Genomic DNA, 14,351 nt, shown 5'->3' with positions numbered 1-14,351 from the left:
TGCCAGACTCTGGACCTTTGGGCTTCCCCCAGCTCACCCTGACCAACCATGAGCAAGTCCCCATCTTTCTGAGCCTCGGGTTCATATGACAGTGTGGGGTAACTGGACTGATAGAGAGCATCCCACTCTGACCTACTGGGAGCATTGGCTCCTCCAGGGCTAAACTCAGCCGATTTCAGTTTCCAAATGTCATCAAAGGGAAACCAAAGCAGCTGAGAATCGAAACTGATAGCAAAAAGATTGGGCTGGAAGTCAAGCTTGTTAAGGTGGCCCCAGAACTCCCAGCGGGAGGGCCCCTGCTGTGGCAAAGGGTCTCCAAGAAGAGGAATCCAGGTCAGCCCAGTCACCTCCTGGTTTCCTCTCCACTCTGGCCCCTCTATCTCCCAGGGTGCTGGCAGTCAACTGAGGAGGAGCCCCCTTAAAGAAGTGGGCGTGCAGGGAGCCGGATAACTGTGTGGCTATATATCTGTGCAGCGGTGGTCCTCTGGCTCAGAGATGGCACTGACCAGGGAGCTGTATGCCACCCCTGCCTCCAGGCTGGACTCCTTTGTGGCTCAATGGCTGCAGCCCTACCGGGAGCAGAAAATGGAGGTTCTGGAGGCTGTGCAGACCGTGCAACAATTTCTGAGAGAAGAGCACTTTGAGGGAGACTGCGGACTGGATGAGAAGGTGCGGGTGCTCAAGGTGCTCAAGGTGAGATTGGTCCCCTCCATCCATAAAGCCAGGGCCGGGCAAAGGCAGCATGAGGGTCCTCATCCCAGAGGATGCTGGGAGCCTCTTGCCTCATTATCCTTAGCCCATGCTGCTGACATGTCAGGGCACCCCACTGAGCTGCCTGCACCCTACCCTGCTTCTGTCTTGAGCGGAACAAGTCTGGTAAGGAAACTCATGACAATAGTTCACTTTTCTGGGATGCACTAGCCTAACCCCTTACAATACACGAGCTCTAATTCATGCACCCTTTGAGGTATGCACGATTCTTTTCCCATTTTACAGATGAGCAAAATGGAGGTTCAGACTCTTAAGATTCATAATGACTAAATGCAATGCAAGGTCTCTGATTGGATCCTGGTGTGAGTAGACCATCCATAAAATACAGTTTGGGGACAAGTAGGGAAAATTTAATATGGCCTGGATATTAGATAATAGAGGGCATTGTTGATTGTTTAGGTATAATCCTTTTGTGATTATGGGCCAGGAGGAAGTGCTCTCTTTAGCTGGATACAAATGCTAAAGCAGGAGTGCCTGGGTGGCTCAGATGGTTAAGCGTCTGCCTTTAAAAGCTCAGGTTATGATCTTGGGGTCCTGGGATTTGAGCCCTCCATCGGGCTCCCTGCCAGTGGAGAATCTGCTTCTGCCTCTACCCTTACTTGTGCTCTCTCTCTCACACTCAAATGAATAAATAAAATCTTTTTTAAAAATGCTAAAGTATTCAGAGACAAAGTTCCTCAGTATTTGTAATTGCTCTAACAAGGTTTTGATGCAGCAAATGTGGCAAGGAGTTTAGACTTGCTGGAACTAATTGACTGGATATGTGAGTGCTCATTGGAGTCTCTTCCTACTTTTCTGTTGTAAGTTTTTGATTAGAAGTTTTCTTTAGTGGAAGCTCAGTGAGGTAAGGTGACTTGTCCAAGGTTACACAGTTCATGGGGGAGCTGGGATTTGAACCAGGATCTATCTATTCCACAGCCGGTGCTCTAGGCCAACCTCACTGATTTTTCCCCCCATGCCCTTCCTTCAGCTGCTTCTTGTCCTAGCTAGAATCAAAATTCAAGGGAGTCAAAGCTGAAAAGCCCTGGAAAATCAGTCTCGGCCAACCCTTTGTTTAAACATTAAGGAAACTGAAGTACAGAGATGGTGAGAGATGTCTCAGAGATGTCTCAGGTTCACACAGTGAGCTAGTGACAAAGGCAGGACTAGAATTAGGGTGCCTGACTCCCAGCCTAGGGCACTAGTTCTCACCTCAGAGGAGGATTTAGAATCTCGAGTCCCCAGCCCTTCCTTACACCCACCTCCAGCACCTAGAGGCTGAGGCCACAGGATTTAGACAGACCACGATTTGACTCTTGGCTTCCTTTCCTTTCCTTCTTAGACTCCTCTTATCTCTCATACCTTCTGTCTCATCATCATCATCATCAGTTTCCTCCTTGTCCAGCAAAAGCCTCGTCAATGTAAACTAAGAGATTAGCACATGGCAAATGCACCAAAACAAAAGCACCATTATAAATTCTTGCTCTGAGTCAGGCAGACCCCTCCCCCAGCCTGCCCCACCCCTGACAATCCTGAGGGTGAAGTGGATGAAAGGGGGTTAGTCTGGAGACCAGAGGATGCTACCAACTGAATGAGTTTTGATGACATGAAGTGGAATTTACCCAGCCCTCAAATTCTCCCTGGAGACCAGAGCCACTTCCCCCTCCCACCAAAACCATAAAATAAGAGAGATACCCCAAAGCAATGGTAGAGGAGAAATAATGCTTTATTCATGTTCTAAACCCTCTTCCCACCCCCACAAAAATCCGGAGCTTGGTTGGTTCACATGAATGAATGCTTGAATGAGTTGGGTTTAAGAAGACTTGGACTGGAGTAAGTCATGAAGCTTGTTCAAGAATGTCCTTTAGTCTCCTCCTGGGTCTTCATTGCAAAAGGCAGGAAGTCTGCGCATAGCTTTCAAGGGAATGTGCCCTTCATCCGCACACAGGGTTCCATCCCCAGCCCTGCCAAATGGGGCAGAAATGTTGGATCTCAATGAAGGTGCAGAAAGAGAATGCAAAAAAAAAAAAAGGAGGAAGAAAAGATGGCAGACTTCTCCTCAGAACTAGGGCCTGGCTCAGAGACTTGGGGCACAGGGAAGAAAGAAGTAGAACACCTTGTCAGAACACCTTGTCCTCTGACCCTTTAACTGACCATGACTATGACTCCTGGCCATGAATCCACTGTCTCAGCTTTCTCATCTGTACACTGGGGACAATTACTGTGGTGACTAGTCCCCACCCCAGTCAGCAGGTGTTAAGATTAAATAAAAGATACCATGAGCATAAAGGACCTTCCATAGTGCCAGACACCGTGAAGGTTCAACCCATGAGAGTTGCATTATAATCAATCTGTCATGATTCCACTTGCCAGAAGAGGTAACCACCCTGAGGTCTGAGGGCTCTCCCAGCCTGGGTGAGAAAGACAGGAGGCCAGATATTTGTAGGACTTTGTATACCAGAGGCAGGAGGGGCTGGAGAGAGGGTCTAGACTCTCAGAACATCAAATAGACTGCTTCCAAATCATCTGGCTCAGGCTCCTTCCATCCAGATGGGGAAACTGAATCCCAGGCAGAGAAGGGATGATCTGAGTCAACGAGACAAAGAAGAGGATGAGAGCTATATGGCTGACTTCCTGCATGCCGGGCCCATGGCAAGCCCCTTGCACACCTTCTCTTATCTAATCCTCCCAGGAACCCAATGACTCATGTTCCACGGTTACTCTCATTTTGCAGACGAGGAATTAGGGTTCACATTTATGGACCAGAGATGAAAAACAAGTGCAGGAGTCAAGGTCAAAGTCAGGCTGCCCCTTGGCTCTTACCCATCAAGCAATCCTGCTCCCAACTTTTTAATGTCATGAAAGGCTCAGATGCCCAAATGCTTAGAATACCCTGGGGAGCAGGCCTCAGTGATCTCTTGGAGGAGGCACCACTCTGCAGCTTAGAACACCCCATCTCAGCAGCAAAACAATGTCTGGGCTCTGGAGTCAGGCTGCCTGGGTTCAAACCCAGGCCTTGCTGTGTACTGTGTGTGACCCTGAGCGATTGACTTCTTCTCTTGAAATCTCAGTTTCCTCGCCTGTAAGAGGGGATGTTGGTTCCACCCGCCCACCCTTCTGGGCTGTGGGGAGCCTCGGATATGGGATAATTCACGTAAGGAGCACCAGGGACTGCCTGGCACAGGCAGTGGTAGGTGACGGGGTTCTGTGTTCCGCAGGTAGGCTCCTTCGGGAATGGCACAGCAGTCAGGAACAACTTGGAGGTAGAACTGGTGGCGTTCCTGAGCTGTTTCCACAGCTTCCAGCAAGAGGCCAAGCACCACCAAGCCATTCTGAGTCTGATATGGAAGAAGCTGTTGTGTTGCCAGGATCTGCTGGCCCTTGGGCTCAAGGACGTGGAAATCACCCAGGGAGAACCCGATGCTCTTGTCTTTACCATCGAGACCAGGAGGACGGCAGAGCCCATCACGGTCACCATCGTGCCTGCCTACAGGGCCCTGGGTAAGGGGGAGGGGAAGCCCATCAGATGCACACACCTGCCATCTCAGGGAGACCTGAACTCTCACACCTCTCATTCACGGCCACCTGCAGACACCTGCATTCATCTGTTCAACCTACATCCTGAGCTGGGGGCTCAGTTGGGGCTGGCCCAACTCGGGCCATTGTGTAGATCAACTTGGGAAACAATTATCAAAGAATCATGTGGATAAATACATGATTGCAAGAGGAGATGAGAGCGGCAGAGGGGAAGGTGTTAGAAGCAGAAACTGGGGTCTTCCTGTAGTATTTATCACGGGTGCCAGGGCTTGTCCTTGTTTGGGCTTTTCCAGAAGCAGACCCTAAGACAAAGATGTGAGGATAAGCAGTCCTGGGAAATGCTAAGAGGGAAGTAGGGGAAAGGGATAGGGAAGGGAGGAAGCATCACAAAGTCACCAACACAAGCCTCTGGCTTCGTGCCCCTGGAGAACTCTAGGGGACAACACAGAGTACCCCTCAATCAAATACAGCGTGGGATGTTTATTCCCCAACTTACCATCGCCCTTGTCTGAGTTTGTCCTCAGGCAAAGAGTCTTGGGGTTTGGAGTAAACAGTATCAGCTACAACCCCAGGTGAATCAGGTTTCCTCCAGATGGGTGGCTGCTAGGATCCACCTTGTAGGGACGGTGTCAGAAACTGGGTCCCACCTGGGCAAGAACAAGAGTGCCGGGATGCATTAGTGATGGCTGCCGCGGAAGCACACCCTTCTGCAAATGCCCTTGAGGCCGCCTGCTCTCTTATCTGACCCTGGTCCTCGCTTCTGGTGTCAGGAGGTTGGAATCAGTCACTGAGAAATCCCAAGCAGACATCAAGGGGACCTGGGGGGTTGGGGACCTCGAGAGAGAATAACAGTCTTTGAGTGGCCTGAAGAATGGCAAGCCCACTTTTGGTTCTCCAGAAGGACAATCAAGCAAGGCAAACCTTGATTCTCTCAGGCCGTGAGGAGTCCGGTTTCCCTGGGGAGACAGTCCAGTGAAATTAGCAGGCTCCGCCCCCTCCTCCCCACTTAACGACCTGGGTTTTCCTAAATCCCGGCTCTCTACCTTTGCTCCCTCTCACCCCAGGGCCTTCTGTTTCCAACACTCAGCCACATCCTGAGGTCTATGTGAGTCTGATTGAGGCCCAGGGTTACCCTGGATATTCCTCCCCATCCTTCAGCGAGCTGCAGAGAAACTTCGTGAAATATCGGCCAACCAAGCTGAAGAGCCTCCTCCGGCTAGTAAAGCACTGGTACCTGCAGGTGAGGGGGCTGCCAGGATGGGGGATAGAGGGAGCCTGTAGAGGGCGGGGAAGAGGAGGCGGGGCCTGCATCAAGGTTGGGGGCGGTAGTGGGGAAGGGGGGGAAATGCTAATCTTTTAAACTGTAAGTTGAAATAGTGATGAAGGTGGTGGAGGAGGAGGAGGAGGAACAGAAGGAAGGAGAAAAGCAAGGAATATACAATATTTTCCAGGACACAAGTGTCTGTGACACCCCAGTTTCAGTCGATACTGGCTAGCACTGACTACATTGAGTTCTCCAGATGTTAGTTAATCTCAGCTAGTTAAGGACTAACAGAAGGAAGGTTTCTGTTAATTACACCCACACCAGTTTCCCCCACAAACACCCGTGTTCCTGTCATGGTCATTACCGAGTGAATATATCTGCAGCAGCCCATTTTTAGATTTCACAGATGATGGCTTGCATGGTACCAGGTACATTTCAAAATATCTCCATGAACAAAGTCAACTAAACTTATGAAAGGAAGACTCAGAAACAAACCCAAAGTTAGAAAGGGGGGAAGAAAGATGCTTTTTATATATATTAAAATACACACACGCAAACACACACACACACACATACACACACCCCTGGGTAACCCAATCATTCAGGGTCCTGGGGTCAAACCCCACATAGAGCCCCACACTCAGTGGGGAGTCTGCTTGAGGATTTTCTCTCTCAGGCTCTCCCTCTGCTCCTCCCCCCACTCACTCGCTTTCTGTCTCTCTAAAATAAATAAATATATATTTAAAAAACAGAATCAGAAAATTTCCAAGGTTAGTAAGTTTACAGTTACTCTGTTTATTGGGGGTGGGAGTGGGGGGTGGAAGGAAACAGCCATTTTCTTCTTACACGATTATCAAGTCAACCAAGGTTGTGGTACATCTTCCGTAATCAGAATGCCCAAAGCCAAGAACAAAGCTGGTTTGGTGGTTAGTCAGTCACTTACAGGAAATGCAAGGTTTTGTGGCTTTGGAGAACTAGAACTCTGCAGAATGATTCATTTGCTTGCTGTCTAAGAATGCAAAGTGCTTTCTTCTTACATATGATATGCCCTTTTTCTGGTAATGTCCACAGGACAGTATATCAGCTTTGCTTCTAGATGCCTCCCTTCTGTTTTTGTTCGAGCCTCCTCCTTAAAACAAGGATTTGATCGCATATGATTTCTCTCTCTTTTTTAAAAAAGATTTGTTTATTTATTTGAGAGAGAGAGAGAGAGAGAGTACATGCACCTGGTGGTGGGGGGAGTGCAGAGGGAAAGAATCTCAAACAGACTCCCTGCTGAGTGCAGAGTCCCCTGTGGAGCTCAGCCTCAGGACCCTGAGGTAACAACCTGAGCCAAAATCAAGAGTCGGCCACTGAACCGACTGACCTACACAGACGCCCCTAGAAAGATTCTTTAGACAGGAAGTGACTGGTATCAGGAAAGATGCTTTCTTTTGCAAGTAGGAGAAAAACCAACTTAAACTGACCTAAACAGGGGCGCCTGGGTGGCTCAGTGGGTGAAGCCTCTGCCTTCGGCTCAGGTCATGATCTCAGGGTCCTAGGATCGAGCCCCGTATTGGGCTCTCTGCTTAGCAGGGAGCCTGCTTCCCCCTCTCTCTCTGCTTGCCTCTCTGCCTACTTGTGATCTGTCAAATAAATAAAATCTTAAAAAAAAAAAAACTGACTTAAACAGTAAGGACAATTATCAGCTCGTAACAGGATTCACCCTGGCATTGAGGGGAGTGGCAATCCCATCCAAACAGCATAGGTACTATACAATGGAGAAGAGAGAAATGCTTCCTAGAGCCTTCTGTGTTCCCCCACAGAATCTCGGCTATTGCCAAGTTCTGTAGAAACTTCCCTGTTGGGTCGGTGGCTCTAGGAAAGCAGGAGGAACAATAGAAATGACCGCCTGGGCCGCCATCTTCCAGCCCCCTCCCCCACCTTCCTCAACCCTTGACTCTCCCGCCAAAAGGATGTATGCCCAGGTCATGTCTCCATAGATAACCCGATACCTATGCAGGAAACAGAAGTATCAGGACACCCCACCCCATACCCTCCGATCACCAAATACCTTACCATACATGGATGTGAGCCCATGCCCTGCCTTGGCCCGATAAAAGACCCCCACCGACTCCGTCCCAGTGCGACTTCTCCGACTCCCCCTTCCGGAGTCATGGAACCTCGCCCAAGGGTGCCCACCTCCTCCCGGCACGACTTTCCTGGCTCCCCTTCTCCTGAGCCCTGAAACTTCGCCAGAGAGTGCCTTTAATAAATCTTGCCTTTTGCCTACCTCGCCTGGTGTCGTGTTGATCTCGCCTATAAAATCTTACATTCCCACCCCTCTTTTTCTATCAGCAAAGAAGACTTTTCTTTAAAGGAAATCTTTCAGAAGAAGCCTAGTACAGTAAATAGATAGAAATGGAGTTGCTTAGGCTCGGATCTAGAGCCCAACACATTCACTCTTTGGGACACCTCTTCCTAAGTCCATTCCAGTCCACTGGCTGGCTCAGTTAGTGTCGTATACAATTCTTGATCTCGGAGTTGAGGCTTGGAGCCCTACATTGGGTGCAGAGATTGCTTAAAACTAAAATATTTTTTTAAGGCTTTATTTATCTATTTGAAAGACAGAGATCACAAGTAGGCAGAGAGACAGGCAGAGAGAGAGGGGGACACAGGCTCCCTGCTGAGCAGAGAGCCTGATGTGGGGCTCCATCCCAGCACCCTGGGATCATGACCTGAGCTGAAGACAGAGGCTCTAACCCACTGAGCCACCCAGGTGCCCCAAAACTAAAATCTTAAAAAAAAAAAAAAAAAAAGGAATAGTTTGAAATCCACTGGACCAACTGAGCCCCTTAATTCTGAAACAGGGAAACCATTTAGGGCCAGAGTGGGAAAGCGACTGGCCAAGATTACACAGCCAGTAGGTGGCAGAGCTGAGACAAGAAGTTGGAGTTGCCAGTTTCCGGTCCATCTAGAGCAATCCTGACACAACATCTTGGGGTCTCTCCTGTCTCTTTCAACAGTACGTGAAAGCCAAGTGCCCCAGGGCCGCGCTGCCCCCTGACTATGCCCTCGAGCTGCTGACCATCTACGCCTGGGAGATGGGTACTCAGGAAAATGAGAATTTCAGGCTGGATGAAGGCTTCACCTCAGTGATGGAACTGCTCCAGGAGTTTAAGTTCCTCTGCATCTACTGGACCAAGTACTACACATTCCAGAACCCAGTCATCAAGGATTTTGTCAGAAAACAGCTCAAAAGAGACAGGTACTGGGCCCCTGCGTGTCTGCCACACCTCACAGAGAACAGAAAGAAGAGAGGCAAAGGCAGTGTCGCATTGAATGGGAGGGCTGCTTTGTTAAGCACTAAAATCACACTGACATCTCAAACCTTTCAAAATGCCCCGGTGGGCAGAGGGGCTGTAAGCCTTCTCCTTGTGCCTCAAGGAACCCCACCCTATTTAGCTCTCTTGCTTCCAAAAGACCATTTCGGGGCATTCTAGCAACGGCATGGAAATGTGGAAAGAATCGTGGACAGCCGGGTTTCATCCCAGTTCTGGCTTTTTCTCACCGCTGTGAGCCTCAGCTCCTCCTCTGTAAAGCAGGAGTAAGTGGCATCTACAATGCAGGCTATTGTAAGGGTTTGGGGAAATACCTAAAGGGCCCATGTGGTCTGATCTACGGTAGATGCCAGAGAGGTGTTCACTCTCATGGCGCATGTAGCTCTACGGAGCACCAGCACCCATCCCCAACCCCGGGATTGTCACCGTTTATGTGAAGGCTGGCTCAGCCTCCAGCCTTTGCCTGGGGCTTTCAGCCTCCCCCAGTGGCCGGTGGAGGCTGGTGGATAAACACCCCAGCTCCCTCCCATCCCAGATGGAAGGACTCTCTTAGGGTCACGTGTGCTACATTGTTTCCCAGAGTCCCTGTGCTGGGACTAGCCTCCAGTTGCCCACAGTGGGAATCACCTCAATACAAACCTTTCATCCGTATCCTTCCCTTCCTGTATCACTCTCCCACTCCCTGACTGGGGCTTCCTGGCCTGTCCTTTTAATCAACCATTGGCACTCACATCCTTCTCCTGGGATCTGCTTTTGGAGAAACCCAGCCTGAGACAACTCTTGATATTAGAAGCTCTAGGTCAGTGCAAGCAATATCCCAAGAATGTTTATTGTCCCTTATGTGAATGTTGGGTCCCTTTTTTTTTTTTTTTTAAACAAGGAAGTAAAACCCAGTCTCCTGATGAAAAGAGGATTCATTCTAAGGATGCCCAGAAATTTGAGGTTAGGAAACCATCAGGACCTGAGGCAAACCTACAGACACCCTCTTTCTCTGCCACTCCCTCGCATGGTCCACATGCCGTCTCTTCCTCTGACGGCCTCTGGTTCTTTCCCTACACCTGCCCTACTCCCTCTCACTTCCATGTGATGAGGGACCTCCCTTATCCTTGGTCCAAACCCCAGAAGGAACCAGTCTATTCATTGGGCCCAAACCCTACATGTCAGGTCACCTGGTGGGTCACTTTGGGTCAGGAGATCTTACCCTGTAGGGAAGCCTGGCACTTCTCCCTAGTTCAGGCAAGGCTGTTTTGGGGTGCAGGGATGTTGGGGGTAGCAAGCATAGAGCCTGTGGTGTCCAGCACCCTCCCATAGCACACTGTCACATTCTGTCATAGATGAAGTCACAGCTCCCTCCTAAGCCAAAAGCTCCTGGAGGGCAAGAGCCAGAACTTAATCATGGGCTTGGCATCTGACCCATGTGCTCACCCCAAGCAACCTAAGGAGACTGTTAGACCCTCTTTGAGCCAATATTCGCTAAGTATTCATTCACCATTTATACAGAAGAGAGATGATTGGGGGCAGCCCAACCTCTTCTCTGTTGAACCAGAGCAAAGGGATAGGAACACCCATCTGCTGACAGTAAGAACTTAGAGAAGTCTGTGCCTCAGTTTTCTCATCTGTGAAATGGGGATATATAACAGCAATAAAATAGTCTCTCCCCGGGGCACCCCGGGGGGGCTCAATTAGGTAAGCAGCCGACTCTTGATTTCAGCTTGGGTCATGATCTCAAGGTCCTGTGATGGAGCCCCACACCAGGCCTCCCCACTCAGCCGGAGTCTGCTTGTCTTCCTCTCCCTCTGCCCCTCCCCCGGCTCATGCATTTTGCATGCTCTCTCTTAAGTAAATAAATCTTAAGGAAAAAAAAGAAAGAAAGAAAGAAACCAATAGTCTAATAGTCTTTCCCTCCTAGAACTGTTAATAAGGATTAAAATAGGTTAATTCCCATAGGGCTTGACCCAGTGCCTCAGTAACTCTCAGTGGTTAGTGCTGACGGTGTTTCTATTATCCAAAGCAATTCAGCAGCCCTAGCCTCAAAGTTACCTACGTAGTAAGCTTGCTCAGCAAAACAAAAGCTCTGATCTTAAGAGGCCCACCTGCCCGAGCAGGCCTCTGTTCTTGCTACAGCATGCCTTTGGGGATCTCAACACTCCACACCCCAAAAAGGACTTCTTGGAAATATAATCAACCCCGATCTGTTCCTCTCCAGCAATGTTCCTGGACCCTCCGGGACTGATGGCCCCCCGCCCCGGGCTCCACATCCAGCGCATGCTCAGTGGTTTTGATTAGATGATTCCTTGAACAGGCTTCTTTCTGGCCTGCAGACCAGAAAGAGCCTGGGAACCCTCTCCCTGTGCTGCAGGCCCATCATCCTGGATCCAGCCGACCCCACCCACAATGTGGCAGAAGGATACAGATGGGACATAGTCGCTGAGAGGGCCTCCCAGTGCCTGAAACAGAACTGTTGCTATGACAACAAAGAGAACCCAGTCCCCAGCTGGAATGTGAAGGTAATGGCTCTTCTGTGGGTTTGTCAGGGGCTTGAAGCTCAGAAGGAGGTAACTGCAGAGAATTTACTTATTTACTTACCTTCTGTGTTGATGGCACCAACAAGGCTTTAGAACTAGACAGTCCTGGCACCCGGCAGCTCTGTGAAGTTGGGAACATTTTCAACCCGCTGAGCCTCAGATTGCTTCCTTTAAATCCATGTTCTCTTTTTCTTTCTCTTCGCCATAACCGGAAAAGAGAGCTGTCATGCTCCCGATCACTGTGGGCAGGAATTGAGACCACGCGAGTGAATTCAGCAGCTGTTTCGTGCCAGCACTTGGGGCTGGTGGGGACAACAGTGGGGTAGAAATCAAACATGGCTCCTACTCTCAAAGAACTCACTGGATTTGGGTGGGAAGCAAGCCCATGAAAACAACCTTGCACAAAACTGCTGGAAAGAAAAGAACTACGAGGGAAGTTACTCGGGGAACAAAAAATGCCAAGTAATATTATTATGCAGTGGCAAACCTGCTGTACACGCAAAGATCATAATAATCACTTTGATTCTATTCCTCTTGTACTTAATAACTTGCCAAGCACTTGTCCTGGGACAAGTCTGTCAAATAGAGAGGTCAAATATTATTATCACTATCTCGAACATTGTTAGCCCCATTTTACAGATGAAGAAACTGAGACTCAGAGAGGTTAAGTGAATTAACCAACATCACACTGCTTGGAGCAGAGCCAGGATTTATGCCCAGGTCTTTGTGGGGGCCACCAGCCAAGTGAGGCCCACAGACAGACTGAAATATATATGCCTCTGAATTTTTCCTGAGTATAAAAACCATTTTGCAAAGATGTTTAATCTTGAAAATCAGAGGACGTGGGGATTTTGGGCCTATATTCCTTCTTGAAAAGATCAGCTAGGGGTCCAGCCCCACCCAGCGCCAGCCAGGTGCTGTTCTCCAGCCACCCGGGACTCCAAGAACCTGGAGCATGACCTCCGGTGGTGGTGAAGAACAGACTTTGGAGTCTGACCTTGGTTCAAATACCTGCTATGCTCCTCACTACCTCTGTGATGGTCGCCAAGTCACTTAACCCTGCTCAACCACAGTTTCCTCATCTGTGCAAGGGGATGATAGGAACCAACCTCATGAGGCTGCTGTTGTATGGGACCCGGACTGGATCCTGGCCAAAGAACCCAGTGGCACTCGGAGACCTTGGAGGATCCAAGGTTTATTTAATGCCGGTAGGCTCAGAGGAGAGTAATCTCTCAAGGTCTGAGCCTGGAGCACAAAGGGGGCACTTTGTGCCACTCTTACAGCCACTGCCAGTGGGAGCAGGGGGAAAACCTGGAATGGCCCTGGGGTTGGGACTGGGATCTCCTGCTGGATTGGTTGGCCACATTAGAACACAGATTTCCCTTATCACTGTGAGAGTAAAATGCATTCAGAAGAGTGCGGGCGCCCAGCACAGGGCCTAGAAGGTGGTTGGCACAGCCCAAGTGTGTTGCTACTGCGGCTGCTGTTGGAAACTTAGGGACAGGTAAGGGGAACTTCTGCATGTCAGGCAGAGGAGCGTAGAATTGACCCCCCTCTCCCTCTTCTCTCCTTTCCAGAGGACACGAGACATCCAAGTGACAGTGGGACAGTGGGGTTACTCAGATATGATTCTTACGGTGAACCCTTATGAGCCCATAAAGAAGATCCAAGAGAAGATCTGGGAGAGCCAGGGGTCCTTGGCCCTGAAGCCTCTGTCCTTCCAGGAGCCCGGTGGCAAGCGACAGCTCCTCAGTAGCCAGTGCTCCTTGGCCTATTACAGCATCTTCTCCAACATTCGCCTCTGTCTGGTGGAGACCACCTCCCACGAGATCCAGGTATTTGTGAAGAATCCCGATGGGGGGAGCCATGCCTATGGCATTGACCCCAAAAGCTTCATCCTAGGCCTGAAGCACCAGATTGAAGACGAGCAGGGGCTGCCCAGAAAAAAGCAGCAGCTGCAGTTCCAAGGTCAAGTCCTGCAGGATTGGTCGTCTTTGTGCAGCTATGGGATCCAGGACGGTGACACCCTTATCCTCTCCAAGAAGAAAGCTAAAAGCTTTCCATTTCCGCCCCGCTAATCCGGGACTCAGAATATCAGCCACTTCCTCGGGCTCTCACCTGGGGAGGTGCCATGTCTTCACCAGCTTTGTAAATAGTTAGCTTAGCCCTGCAAGTGGGGGAATGAGGAGGGATGTGAGACACTTGGTATACAATGGACAATGGCCAGACCACATATGACGATAGGATTCTGACCCACACAACCTCTGCAGTCCCCAGCCCAGGAAGCCAAACCACCACCTTCGCAGCAATCTACCCCCAGTCATCAGGACTTGGTCACTAACTGCCTAATTCCACTGCACTTCCAACGTAGAGCCAACCAGAAAAAGGCAAATAAGTTCCCTAACCAATCACAGAGGACAGCCTGCTTCTAGTTAGCCACCTACTGCTTCCCCATGCCAACAGCTTCAATCAGGAAGTGAAGAGAAACTTTCTTTTTTTTTTTTCCACTATAAAGCTTTCTCTGTCTTGCAGTCTCTGCCAATTTGCAGGGAATAGTGGCTGGCTCCCTTGTAATAGGAAGCTGGGAATAAATAACCTTTGTTTATTCTCTTTTGGATGCTCTTCATCTCTTTCCACACATGCTAATGCTGTCCTGGTGATTCTTCCTGAATCATTTGAGCATCCTAACTCTGGGAGGTGAGGATTGCTGGGAAACTGAGGAGGGAGGCAACGTCTGGGACAGCGAGTATGATGAAGTGTAAAACAATTCTCTCAACTCCTGATGCACACACACAAATGGTATGTAATAGTCCAAAGGCTTTTGGAAAAGAACAGTATCTCTATCATCAGAGGACTTCATGTGATCAGGTTACTCCAATCACCCAATAAAAAGTTTCATTTCCCCCCTCGCCTTTGCCCCGATTCCTTTTTTGTTTCTTAACACATATTTTTTAA

At 49.5% G+C, this 14,351-nt stretch overlaps 1 protein-coding gene across 2 annotated transcripts; it reads left to right on the top strand.

Moving 5' to 3' along the window:
• Positions 1–251: 251 nt before the first annotated feature.
• On the top strand, positions 252–14,295 carry OASL (2'-5'-oligoadenylate synthetase like). Of its 2 annotated transcripts, XM_047697796.1 has the most exons (6): positions 252–693; positions 3,969–4,251; positions 5,352–5,527; positions 8,557–8,798; positions 11,231–11,378; positions 12,974–14,295. In XM_047697796.1, exons 1-6 carry the CDS (start codon positions 496–498, stop codon positions 13,472–13,474), a joined length of 1,548 nt encoding a protein of 515 aa, XP_047553752.1. In that variant the 5' UTR covers positions 252–495; the 3' UTR covers positions 13,475–14,295. The 2 variants fall into 2 exon arrangements, 1 of the variants encoding a protein (XP_047553752.1); XR_007121947.1 differs by lacking the exon at positions 8,557–8,798 and having other exon boundaries at positions 12,974–13,111.
• Positions 14,296–14,351: the final 56 nt, after the last annotated feature.

The sequence above is a fragment of the Lutra lutra genome, chromosome 12, assembly GCF_902655055.1.
Source record: "Lutra lutra chromosome 12, mLutLut1.2, whole genome shotgun sequence".
NCBI lineage: Eukaryota > Metazoa > Chordata > Mammalia > Carnivora > Mustelidae > Lutra > Lutra lutra.
The sequence above is the reverse complement of the archived record's forward strand: the minus strand, read 5'-3'. Positions and strand labels throughout refer to the sequence as shown.